This window comes from Osmerus eperlanus, chromosome 3 (genome assembly GCF_963692335.1).
Source record: "Osmerus eperlanus chromosome 3, fOsmEpe2.1, whole genome shotgun sequence".
Taxonomy (NCBI): Eukaryota; Metazoa; Chordata; class Actinopteri; order Osmeriformes; family Osmeridae; genus Osmerus; species Osmerus eperlanus.
The window spans coordinates 16,387,514-16,401,306 of NC_085020.1; the positions used below are offsets into that span (position 1 = coordinate 16,387,514).

At 40.6% G+C, this 13,793-nt stretch overlaps 1 protein-coding gene across 3 annotated transcripts in view; it reads left to right on the plus strand.

Annotated features, from left to right (window-relative positions):
- The window catches only part of wdr75 (WD repeat domain 75), a 42,016-nt gene continuing 28,223 nt past the window's right edge, over window positions 1-13,793 (plus strand). For 2 of the 3 annotated variants that reach the window (XM_062457463.1, XM_062457464.1), the window contains exons 1-8: window positions 1-155; window positions 581-710; window positions 812-877; window positions 971-1,070; window positions 6,118-6,242; window positions 6,524-6,594; window positions 13,430-13,546; window positions 13,625-13,713. In XM_062457463.1, the coding sequence (XP_062313447.1) occupies window positions 40-155; window positions 581-710; window positions 812-877; window positions 971-1,070; window positions 6,118-6,242; window positions 6,524-6,594; window positions 13,430-13,546; window positions 13,625-13,713 (814 nt within the window). In that variant the 5' untranslated portion in view covers window positions 1-39. Of the gene's footprint in view, window positions 156-580; window positions 711-811; window positions 878-970; window positions 1,071-6,117; window positions 6,243-6,523; window positions 6,597-13,429; window positions 13,547-13,624; window positions 13,714-13,793 lie in introns of those variants that run through there. The other variant, XM_062457465.1, reaches the window with a different exon arrangement.

Genomic DNA, 13,793 nt, shown 5'->3' on the forward strand with positions numbered 1-13,793 from the left:
GACCTTTATTTTGAAACCTTTTGACGCAATCAAACGGAAATGTGCTACACCACGAGGAAAGTCACAAAGATGGTGGAACACGGAGAATGTCGCGTGGTTCAACGCGGTGGAAGCAAAATAAATGTCAGAAAACCAGTTATCACGAATGACTCCAGGTAATTGTATGTGTATTTTAATTTGCCCACTGTCATACTGCTAAAATACAGTTGTGTAACAAAAAATAGTATCTGCCAGCTTTCTAGTCAGTAATGTTAGACACTGATGGCTCGCCAAGACTAGCCTAGCTTAATTATTTGGCACTTGCTTGATCTTTCTTGTTAACAACGTTTGCAATGTATGCGCTGTAAAACGGCAAAGTATTGAAACTATATTAATTGGTTGATAGCCTGGAAGGTGGGTCATTAACGGCAAATTACGATTGCTAATATTCTAACACTGGGGTGACTTCCAGTCGGCAAACTATCTGGCTTGTCTACATGCATGCTGACCAACAACTGCTCACATCATGGCATGGACTAGAGCTAGCTGGAACGCCTCCTGCAAGAACCATAAGCATTTATGGTTTTGTTGACCCCCTCAGATTATTATTATGTGCCTCTGGGGACTCGGTGAAGGTTTTTAGTGCATCCACCGCTGAATGCATCCATGATCTACAAGGTCACAGCAATCTTGTGACCGGGGTTGTCCTCAACCCTTTAAACCACTTGCAGGTTAGTCTGGCTAACTTAAGTGAAACTTTCGGTTATTGAATGTGTCACTAACAAAATGATCAGTGTGTGCGTTCATTATAACGTTTTTTAAAATAATGCAGGTGTACTCTTGCTCAGAAGATGGCATTGTTAATCTGTGGGACTTCTCTGATGGCATCCTGATCAAGGTAGTCAAAATACTATTTTCTGAATAAGTTCCACTACATTATTGCACAAAGGTGTCTGTGTGTATATGATCCTTTGATTCTGATTACTTGCAGACATTTGTCATTGGATATCCAATCTATTCTCTCCATGTCTCTGAGTACCACAGTGGAGTTGTTTTTGCTGTTTTACCCATGGCGAATAGCAAAGGATCCGGTAAGATTCAAGACCATACCATTCTCTACATTTAGTATTATTCTAAGGCAACACCCAAGTGGCCAGACTGCAGCTCATGCAGTCATTGCCAGACAGTGCCAATAGGAACTGAGTAATTATTTCCTAGAGCAACTATAGGAACATAAATAGGGCTCACCTGCTACTCACTCCCATGATGCTCTTTTTTTTATTTACTAAGGTGTATGACAAAAATATATCTGGGCTCGACGCTAACTTTTTCCCCCAAGGAAATTTAGGAGCAGTTTTACAAACATTTATTACATAAGAATGTATACTGCGTGTGTGCGTGTACTAAAAGACACAGCTGTGGAATATGGAAATCCATACAATGTTTCCTTTAGGATCTTTTTTTTTGCAATGGGGCAGGTCTATCCGAATAACACCCCCCCCCCTCCTCCCCCACCCCTCCCAAAACGAAGTTCTCTGTATAACTGGAGACAACTATCAACTATGCCTTGTCCATTAATTGTAAATAGCAGGTGGTTGAAATGAGCGAGTCAACAGCAAATGCGTGAGACTTGAGAGCCCTGAAACATTGCTGTTTCTTTCACTGTAAGTAATGTAATTAATTTGACATATAAATCATGAAGCAATGTGAATTATTTTCTCAATTTGTTTTGTTTTAATGAAAAAACAAAACTAAGTACTGATAAGAATAACGTTAAAGTACCGGATAAGCAGTATCGATAATGGTAGTAATACAGTTAAAATCTTAACGATACCCATCTCTACTGGTTTGTAGTGTTGTACGGTATACCGGTACTGTTACCGTACCGCGGTACTGGCTTTTTAGAAGGTACGATACTGGCATTAAGAAAAACGGTTACTTTTATGTGCTGAAACAGTGCAGTTGAACCTCAGCGATAAAAGCTGTAGGCTAGTGTCATCAAGAAAAGCGGACCTGCATGTGATGTCACCAGTGTGCGAAATACCCACCAATATTCGGGGGGGGGTCACCATCTCCCGGTTGTTGCGCAATACCAATCTAAATTGTAAATATGCACACACGTAACAATTTTCTATAATCCGATATGCTATAGTATTCGTAAAGCAACACTGAGGTTGCATTGGCTAAAGTTGTTTGGATGCACATTATTTTATAAAAAGGAGAGGCAAAGTTGTGCATTACAATGCAGACTTAACAATAACTGGCACCAGTCTGTTATTACGCTGTAGCCTACGCGAGACGCACTACAAAAACATCTACACAGCTGTATAGGAAGTCAAACGGCGACAGAACATGTTCGGCACTCCCCTTACTTAAATCAAAAGTCTTTCAATAGGTGAAACTATGACTACTAACCTGAACTTCATTGCCACAGCCTAAACTTTGTCAATCTGTTCATGAAAATAATTAATTTCAGCCTAAACCGTACAATGGAACGTTACATCGAATTCAACCAACGCAATCGCTACCAAGACGAACACAGCAGTAGTCTAGTACTGTACCGTAGTAGTAAAATTTACCGGGACAGCTTCTCCACACAGGGCTAAATCGCATTTTGCGTTGTTACTGACAATGATTGCTACCAGTGATCTTTTTATGAATGAGCGATTTTCCACTAAAAAAACGTCAAGCTTATTTACGTTTTTTGGGGGCATATTTTCAGTTAGCAGATGGTACTGTTTGAATCGCGATTCCATCTTCTACTGCCGGTAACGTCGTAGAATAATCTTCAAAGGGGGTTCTTTATTAATGAATGAATGCAATATGAGTAGGCTAAATGCCTGAAAATATCACGAGAAGGAAAAAATTTAAAAGGACATTTAAGTCATAGAGATTAGGTAACTTTTTAGACCGATCAACCAAATTTATTTGTTTTGATTCAGCTATGAGGCTGCCTCTTGCAGTAGAAATGATAAGACATCTATTTCATTCTACACTTCACTCGTATTTTGAGTACAATGAGGTATCATTGGATTCCCTGGATCAAGCTAAAATAATGCTTTACACATCCGCCAGTCAAAAAACGATACTCTGATTCAATCACACGTTCATATGAAGATTTGAGAATGTAACTACCACACCACAAATGACCCACCATTACCCATAGGAGGCGCTACGGCCACGCCCCAATTGTCCATTTACGAAGTGATGCCATTTGCATCCCTGAAATTTATTAGATATGTCTTATTTCTCATGAGGAACAAAAAGCCTCAAGAACCTATAACGGCTGCCATATTGGATTTTTCTGTATAATAAAGATTAAGAAAACACGTTTTTTTGCTACTCCTCATTCAATTCTGGTCCAAACTTCCCTAGAATTGGCCCACATCGTCAGAGCAACCCCCACTCATTGCTTGGTCTTTAGCAAAGGCCCATGTGGATCTTGATGGTATTGCATTTCCGATTTTGTGTGCAATGGTAAAAAGTTCTCAAAATCCTGAAACATTGATAGTATAGGCCAAGAGTAACTACCACACCACAAATGGCCCAATATCACCCAGGTGACGCTACAGGCCAAGCCCTGATACACAAAGATACAATGCTTTCTGGAATGGGTAGGCACACCAAGCCCGCTCCCTTCACTCCTTGGCTTGAAATAAAATCCCTTGGGGATCTTGATGGTATTGCATTTCAGATTTGGTATCCCATTGGTAAGTCTACAGCATGGATTTTTCTATACAGTGACAATTTGTGAAGAATATAAATTTTTCAATGGTTCGCAATGTTTTGGAGGAATCCGCCATTGCTGCTTGCAGCTATATTTTTTATTCTAGTTCCATGGGAGTCAATGGCAGCCCCAAGAACCATACAATAACTTTTTGTGAAATTTGGCACACTCATTAAGGACTGTTCCTTCTATACCTACACCAACTTTCATGTCTCCCATTAGACCACTCTAGCGCCACCAATGGGTCAAAGTTTGACTTGTGTTTACACACGCAACTTTTGAACCATATGACTGATTTTCAAAAATGAGGTACCATGATGAGGTATACCGGTTATATAGATTTTCTGCCATTTCCGGTTTTATCAAAAACCTTTTGAAAGCCTACTCCTCCTACAATTCTTTTCCAATTTCCCCCAGAATTGGCACACATCATCGTCAGAGCTACCCTCACTCAGGCATTATTTATATATTTGATTTTCAAAACCGTTTGTCCGGTACAACAATTTTATGTTGCTTAAAAATCTAATATATTGTGTTCAACAAAAATATTTTAGATCTGTAATCACAATACCGTGAAACCTTGGTATTTCCTCAAGGTTATCATACCGTCCAAATCTTATACCGGCCCATGCCTAGTGTTCGTAAAAGAAATTTCCGGTTCGTACATATCTATTTTTTACGACTGTATTAGGTCCAGGGTAGGTAAAAAAAAAAAAAAGACTAAAAAGGGATAATTAATTGGGATAAACAATATTATTGCACACACGTCAATTGTAATTTTCAGTCCATTTTATGCCACTGATTACATAATGACCCCCTCCCCCCCCCCCCCCCTCAAAGCGAGTTTTCACAGCTGTTTGCACGTCTGTCGCTTCACTCCATCATCCCTTATTGTTTACAACGCTAACAATAAGGTTGGCGTTGCCTTTTCAGCTTGAGATATACTAGGTGTGGCGTGAGAGTGTGTGAGATGGTTGAAATGCGTGTCTCACGGCCAATGCGTGAGAGTTGGCAGCCCTGTGTTTGTCAAGTTTGCAGCATATTTGTAAATGCTGGTTTTTCAACCGTGTTTAATGGCTGCATCTCTTTGGCTATATAGCGAATTACGCTATCCGTGAGTGTGTGCCATTTCGCGCTGTCACATTTATATTTGCACTGTCGGGAAAAAGCATCTGTAACAGAACTGTATGGAAGACCCCTTTCCAGCTGCAGTTGTTGTTCACAGGTTGAAAAACTGGATGGGATAGTTATGTATTGCTAGGTGAGATGTTAGGTTAGTTGCCTCTTTTCGTTTCCACTGTTTTTAAACAAAGTCGACATACCGGCTCGTTCACGTTAATTGGCTCTCATCTCATTCGGCTTAAAGACCAAATGTTCCCACACCGGAGCTGAAGATTGCGGCTTTGAAACCAAGTCCATTTTTACTTGTTCTTCCTAACTAGCTGTAGATGTCACGAAACAGAACACTTTATAACACAGAGAGCTCACGCATTCTCTTCACCTGTCGGTGTCCGCTCTGTGTGTGTGTGTGGAGACGCTAGTCACGCCTACGCTTTCGACACAGAAAGCAGACAAGATGACTGAGGCAGCGGGATCGACTAAAATGTTGGTGACATTCATTTTTATGTAAAAATTAATATAATCATTTTTTATTATAAAAATGATCAGTTGCAATATATCGCGGCACCAAAAATGATTGCGCTCATTTCCATATACCGTGCGATAAGTCAATATATTGACTATTGCGACAGGCCTAAACCTCATTGCTTCACTTTGCATGGTCAACCTCATCAAATCACAGACGCCTTGCCATGTATAAAGCCTGCAGTAATGGATAACCTGATCAAATTATACTTTTCGATAGGTTCGTGGTTCAACAGGACACAGCCAAGACCCTGTGCTCTTCTAAGTTGATCCACACCTTGAAGATCGACTAATTTGAGGATCTGTCGTATTGTGTCCTGTTGAACCACAAATCGAATTTGAATTTACCGTAGATGTAACCAGCGATATCCTTGCATCTGTCCATTGTATTGTAGTTCCTGATGCACAAAAGCTATCACCAGAATTGGACTGTGCACGCAAGAGAGCAGAATTGGACTGCGTGCGAGAGAGCAGAATTGGACCTATGAGTGTGCCAGGCGCTCGCTTGCAGCTACCTGTACAACTCTCGGTTGTTGAATTTATGCACGAGTACTTGTATCTTACGAGTGAAAAGTTTATATCTGTGCATGTGAAAGAATCTGCGTTCGCGACATTTGACATAAATCTGACTCAATAAGAAGGGTCTGTGCCTACCTCTGGCAGGGCTGTGCGTGAAGATGTTTGTCAACTTGAGGAGGCAAAGATGGCACTGTTGGTATATATACTGTGATACTGTGGACTGTGATCCGTTATTTTTCACTTTTTAGAGATGTTCCAGTTGGTTGCAGTAAATCTCCCTCGCTGTGGAGACCAGCAAGTAGAGGCACGAGAACTTTCTGCTGTGCTCAGCAATGTTGATTCCAATCCTGAAGCTACCTGTTTCGGTAAAGGGGTATGTACGCTTTGCTTTCTGTCCCATCACAAACTCTGAGGTCCAAAACATCCTATTCCTTTTGAAGAATACAGCATGACAGATGAATGAACTGTAAAATGTGTCCACCATTCTTTGTGAAACAAACGTATACCCCGAATATTTTTATATTGCCTTACATCTAAGGGACTTGTGTTTTTTCAGATGACAGTGTTAATGTCTTGAGCAAATAGTAGATTTTCAAAACCCAACTTTTCCATGCAGATACACAAATAAAAAGCTGACTTTGCCCCTTTTCACAGGGGGAATACATTGCTTCGGCTAAATGTTTACAACTTGAAGTGTATTTCTTTCAAAAGCAGAAGACTTACAAGTAAGTAATGTTAAATAAAACGAGTAGGATTCTCCAGTATAATAAAGTTTTCAGCTAGCCAGCAGCTATGTCTAGGCGCATGTGTTTCTTCCTCCGCTTTTTGTGATCGTAACCCTTTGTAACTATGCTTAGTACATGTTTCAAAACTGACAATTTCTTGAAGAAAATGTAGTACAGTTAAGACAACAGTAACAAACTCACTTATTTGCAGTGTAACATGGATTGCCCAATTGACAATATGAACTACAAAAAACGAGTGCTTTTGTTGTTGAATATTGTGTGTTTAATGTGTTATTTGTGTTAATGTATAATTCACATTATGAATAGACACAAATTACTATTAATTACACTGTCTGGTGACTAGCTTGCAGTTAGTAAGTTATTGTCTACTTATGGCTACCGCATGTTGCATACAGTTGGAATATTGGTTGATTTGCCAGTTGCCAAATGGTAGGAATTTTAATAGCAAGCTAGCAACAGCTGAGCAAGTCTAGACTATTCTAGTCTGTTACTATTTTACTGCAATTACTTGCACTAAATGGTGCTAACAAAGCTGGCACAGTCTTGGAAACGTTTTCTTTAGATTGCCTTGAGATAATGACCCATATTACAGTCAGAACATACAGGAGTTTACTTTACCAGGAATATATTTCATCAGATGATATGAGATATCCAGCCTGCATTGTACTAGAAATACAAAAGAATATGACTGACACTGGTGTTTGGTCACAGGTGTCAGAAACACCTATATACACGGATACAGTTACCTGTCAATATCCAGATAATCCCATTTCATCTTGAGTAGAAGGGCCAGATGCAGCCTGCTTTGACTGGGGGTGCAGTGAACATTTCGGGGGGGGTATCATAATTACGGAAAGGGTTCGTATAATTTGTTTATATTGATGACATAAAACTGCTTAACGATCTGAATGATAATCAGGCGCCGGAGCCAGACGTTGTAAACGTTTGGGGCTTAGCCCAAACCTAGGACGTAGTCTGGTTTGATGTGATGCTAGATAGGGACTTCCACACTTAATGTGAGCACGTACAGCGCGCGACTGACATTTTTTGGCATTTCATTTGAGTGCAAAATAGTTTGAGCTTTATGTAAAATAAACGTTGAGGACCTTGGCTGAAAATGTGCATGGGTACGTTTGCAGAACCAGCTGCTTTGGAGTTCTGTCATTCAAACCATGCTCGCCTTCACCCAATGACAAACAGCTTGACAATTTTGCAGAACACTGTCTTCTGCATCAGATTCACAGCTTCCACAATTGGCTCTCTGTTATTGAGCTGACTACTCCATGCTTCAGTAAATACAAAAATAGTATGTTACATGTGATAAGGGACTTCACCTGGGGCCTCATGAATAAAAGATTGCGCAGTTTACATACCAGAAGATGGCATACGGCCAAAACTTGAAAAGTACCTACGCACAGAAATATTCACATCTATAAAACCGGTCCTACGCCAGGTCCTGCGCACCTTTCCTTTATAAATCACAACGTGAGATTGACCGCACGTCAGCAAGCCACTGACCCCGCCTTGCTTCCTCCCATAAATGAATATGCAGATGGCTTCTAAATGCGCCCCTGAGGTCATTTCTGTGTCTGAATTAAAATGGCTAAACACGCAAAAATCACAGACTGTGAGATTGAGGTTCTAACAACCCAGGTGGAGGTGAGGAAATGTGTCCTGTTGGGCGGCCTGTAATCAGGTATTAGCAAAAAAAGATAGTCGGCAGAGTGGAAAACTGTCACTAGGGCCGTAAATGCTGTGGGTTCGGAAAACCGGACCATGGCATAGATTAAGAAGAAATGGTGCCGTGGAAGTTTTTGAGAGAATCAATTGTAAAGCTGAAGTCGGGTGAAGTACAGAGTTGATGTTTATTTGACATATGACGTCAACATAATAACGTTACCAACATAACATCATCGACATACAAACATAAGACAATAACACAAAGACAATTCCATACAGCTCCATCTAGCATTATAGAATGGGACCGGGAGAATCCAGTGACCCCCAAGTGACAAGAACTCTTCCAGGTCATCCAGACTTCCCGTCTCTAGACTTCACGTCTCCTAGTTAGGTGTCATAAAACTACAGGTGGCATCTCTACCAAATGGAGCTGAATCAACATTCATTGTATCAAGCTTCTTAGCCAGCTGTAAACTTATTTTAAAGGCGGATTAAACAGGTTTTGGCAGGTAATTATGTTTTTTGAATAGTCAACGTATAATGTAACTGTAGTAGAAACTTTATTTTGTAATGTTTGAGTTTTGGTAGCCTGGTCCTAACCAGACTCTCATACATTTCATTTGTAGAGTCTGGGCTCGCTCCATTGACAAGTGTTGACTTCCTTGTAGGCGGGTACTCTGTTGAAGTTTAAAACTATTGGATCTGCCTAGAGCCAGCCTGATCTGCCATAACCAATCGCTAGCGTTTGCCTTAGCCAATTCCTTCACCACTACTGTAATAGCTAGCTGCCGTAGCTGGAAAATAAAACTGTTCCCGAACTCCGTGGGAAGTAGGGCCACAACATCGCCACCAACAAAACTCAGCAAAACTTGTTCTTGCTCCGGCATTAGCTTATGGATATTCGGCAGCCGTTGCCACAACGGACCGAATGGCTTCACTCGCATCTTTCTACGCCGCCATTAAGGAACTACAACACAAACTAGCGCACTACATCAACGTCATCATTCTCAGCCACTCCCTCTGTTCGCTGATTGGACAGGTAGAAAGTTAACCTGAGACATCTGATTTGCATACCTCAAGCCCAGACCTAGTACAGAAGCAAAATGAAAATTGAGCGGAAGTACGTAGGAGGGCAGAGCCAGGCTAGAGTTTCGGCACTTTTCAGTTAGAATTCGCCAAGTTAGAGCCAGAGAAGACTTTGCAGACGGCCCGCACATTCTCACGTCAAGTTAATGTTTATACATCACACCTTGTGCGTGAAAACCAGCGTGCGCAAGCTTTTCGTGCGTCCGCAACGTTTATACATGAGGCCCCAGAACATTTAAACCTTGAAAATCCCCAGCCAACTACAGTCTCAACTGTACCCAAATAGAGGATTGTTTGTCAACCACAAGATGGCAGTAACCTATGAGGATGGGGGGAAATCACTCACTGACTGCACTCTTGTCTAACGTTAGCCAAGTTAACTAACTTGCAAGCAAGCCTTTGTGGCTAACGCACTATCAGTGCTAGCTAACATTAACTAACTAAGCTTAAACTAGCTAAAGCGAACTAAATAACTAGTAATAATTATTTTACAATTATCACTCACGGTAGGCGATGGCGTGTTGCTTGGTCGCCTGGTGATGAAAGGCCACGGATTTCTTAACCCATTAATGAGTAGCGTCACACATGATCATTAGAATGCGGGTCCCACAGCGTAACGTCGCATATGTGATTCAAACATTCCAATTGAATATTTTTTCGATAGACAAAAACTATGCGACAAACGCTTTAGTATGGCTTCAAAATGTACGAATGAGAAGGATAACAAGTAACACTAGCATGGTAGTAGCATTGCTACGAGTATTATGCCAGGTAACTAAGCCCTGAAGCTAACTAAAGCTAGCTAGCTACTGCTTCAGAAAAACAACTTGCACTTTGGGGACCGTCGGAAATATTTAGAACTCACACATCAAAAGGTTAATGTTTTTGCTCCCCTTGATGAAGTCAGCAGAAAAATGTGCCTGTGCTGGACAACAACTTTGGCCACTAGTTGTCCACAAGTTCGACATGCTGTGCAAAAATGTTTTTCTCGTCGTCTCCCTCCACCCCAAGACAATATAGCTTCCATTTTTTGATGGTCGCTGGGTGAGTGAATTTCATCTTTGGAACCTGAGATGGTGATGGAGACTGTTTGCTGATCCTCAGTTCTCCTCACACTCAGTCACAGATCTCATTAAGACCACTTACCTTTGTACCATTTCAGGTTGTTCACTGGACTTGAACTGCTTAAATTTCAATAATAACTGGAAAAAATTGGGTGTTCTAAAACTTTTGACCCGTAGTGGATGTAAAGCAGGGCTCGACAATAACGATGGCACGGGGCCAGTAAAAAGTAACGTTGGGACAGTTAAACTAGCAACTCACTGTCCCGATCAGGCCACAAAAATACGCATTGTAAAACTTAACATCATGTATGTTTTGCTATCTGCTAAATGCATAAATAACTGCAGCAAAGGAGAGCTACAAGTTGAAACGGAAGCAACTTTTTTTAATGGAACTAAGATGCACTGTGTCGTCTGTCATATGTTCCCGTCTAACGCCGTGGCTACACCGAGCGCGGAAATTCTGCCTTGCGGACGCCGTGTGGACTCAGCAGAGTTCTAATCCGTTGTAAGCAATGAGAGACGCGGAAACAGAATGTACGCACCGACAATTTCCGCGAGGTTTGCGTGACCCTTTTTACATATTCTGGTAATAAATCTATGAAATGTAATGAAAATTATTATATATTTTGCTGTAAATAATGAAGGAAGCAATAAATCTGATTTCCCAAACCCTCGAGAGCTGTTTCCATGGAGATTTAACTTTTTGAGCGATTTTAACGTTGCTTTTCTATTTGAAGATACGACAGTGATAGTAAGTAGGTAGATTCAGGGTTCAAGATTCAAGTATTAAATAGTAAGTAGGATAGTTGACAGTGTTTATAAAATGAATAAACAAAGACAGCAAAACATAACGGATTCATCTTCAACGTGTCCAGTGTAGCCGGTTAAATAAACGCTCCGTGAACGTTCTATTTCCGCACGGCAGAATTTCCGCGCTTGGTGTAGCCGTAGCATAAAGCGGTTCTTTTTACACAGGCACCGACAATTTTCGAAAACAATCCCTGACCAGCCATGCTAATAGCAGACAGCACCTGGTTTGCGTGACAGCTAAGCGGGTGGTTGACAATACATCTTCCGGGCAGTTGACTATGCTGGTCAGGAATTTAAATGCAAATGCCCATCGTGTTATTGCACGACTTATAACAACGGCATATCACGTAATTAAGACAGACCAGCCGTTCGCCTCGTTCCCCTGGGCTATTGAACTGCAGCAGAAGAATGGTGTTGACTTGGGTACTCGGTATCATACTGATGAAATGCTATGGAAGCTTTTATATATTAGCATTGAGGGACCAGAGATTTCAGTTTCAGCCAGACAGAGTTGTGCAGAGATAGCTGTCAGCAGGGGCGAGAGCACGTCATGTTTGAGGTTAAAAGTCAATTGTTTTGCTGACTATTACCTTTTTGTTTTTATCACTAGAAATGTGATTTAATTTGTTCTTTTCCAGGATGTGTTTAATAAATGGTTAAACATGTTAAACTACCTGTAGCAGAACATTCGTTTCGCATCTGTTAACTTGGGGGATAGCTAGGCTAACTATGGCTTTACTGCAAGGCAGCTGCAGAAACGCCACAAGCAAAGAGGCCAGGGTGATAACTATTTAATCATTTTACTTTTTTTACATTTTACTTACACAATTGTGAAATGTAATGTACAATATTAGCTGATTTTATTAAGGAAGTAGGCCCACATCTACTTTCGGAAACGGTAGTCTACTATTTCACTGAAGCATTAGCATGACATTAGCCTCTGTTGCCCGGGCAACACATACTACAGTGGTCTATGATGCATCTGTTTTCAATCGTTAAAATAAACATTCCTCACAAATACATTTTCGTTGTAGGATTTATTATGACATTACATTACAAGTAAATTTTAGATTTGTTGGTGAAATTATCATTACCTGTGGTTTCAAACCAGTGTTGCTCACTGCAACGCTGTAGCCTACGCGAGACACACTACAAAAACATCTACACAGCTGTTTAGGAAGTCAAACGGCGACAGAACATGTTCGGCACGCACCTTACTTGAATCAAAAGTCTATCTAACTACTAACCTGAACTTCATTGCCACAGCCTAAACTTTGTCAATCTGTTCATGAAAATAATTAATTTCAGCCTAAACCGTACAACGGAACGTTACATCGAATTCAACCAACGCAATCGCTACCAAGACGAACACAGCAGTAGTCTAGTACTGTACCGTAGTAGTACAATTTACCGGGGCAGCTTCTCCACACAGGGCTATATCGCATTTTGCGTCGTTACTGACAATGATCGCTACCAGTGAGCTTTTAATGAATGAGCGATTTTCCACTAAATAAATGTCAAGCTTATTTACGTTTTTGGGGGCATATTTTCAGTTAGCAGATGGTACTGTTTGAATCACGATTCCAACTTCTACTGCCGGTAACGTCGTAGAATAATCTTCAAAGGGGGTTCTTTATTCATGAATGAATGCAATATGAGTAGGCTAAATGCCTGAAAAGATCACGAGAAGGGAAAACCTTAAAAGGACGTTTAAGTCATAGAGATTAGGTCAATTTTTTACACCGGTCTGTCAAATGTATTCGTTTTGATTCAGCTATGAGGCTGCCTCTTGCAGGGGAAATGAGAAGACATCTATTTCATTCTACACTTCACTCGTATTTTGAGTTGTAAATGAGCAGCAAAAAAAATATGCTTTTAAATCTATGTAATCTTTATAAATAATAAGTATGCATTTTTATATAAAATATACAGAAATATCAGTTGTAAAAATGTCATTAAAAAACGGACCCCTGTGCAACCGACGCAAGCAAGCACACCCTACAATTTCCCCAGAAATTGTACCCTCTCTAGTTGATCAATTGTGAGGGCTTTGGGCCTCACAAATGTTCATGACAGACGTGTGGGTATATTTCACCTTCTTCTGATCTACGACTTGTTGCATAATAGTGTTGAAACTGTTTAAATTATCTTATGTAATTTAATTGTCTTCTCAGGTTTTTTTTGAGTGCAAGCTGTAAGAAAGGGGCAAGGAACGTTTTCACATGCATCTCTTGTCATCCTAAAGAGGACTGCATTGCAACTGGTCATGTTGATGGCAAGATTCGCCTGTGGTGAGTTGCACAAAGGCCAAGGATTTCAAGTCTATTAATGGTTCTGTGATTCATATTTTGTCATCTCTTTTACTACAGGAGAAACTTCAACCACAATAAGGAGTACACTTACTCCACCTTACACTGGCACCACAACACAGTCAACTCACTTTGTTTTACACCAGAAGGTTTGTCATTCCTGGTTTGTTTTCAATTAGTTGTGCATATTATGTTGGTATACTGCAATATGGTAGCAATTTATCTACAG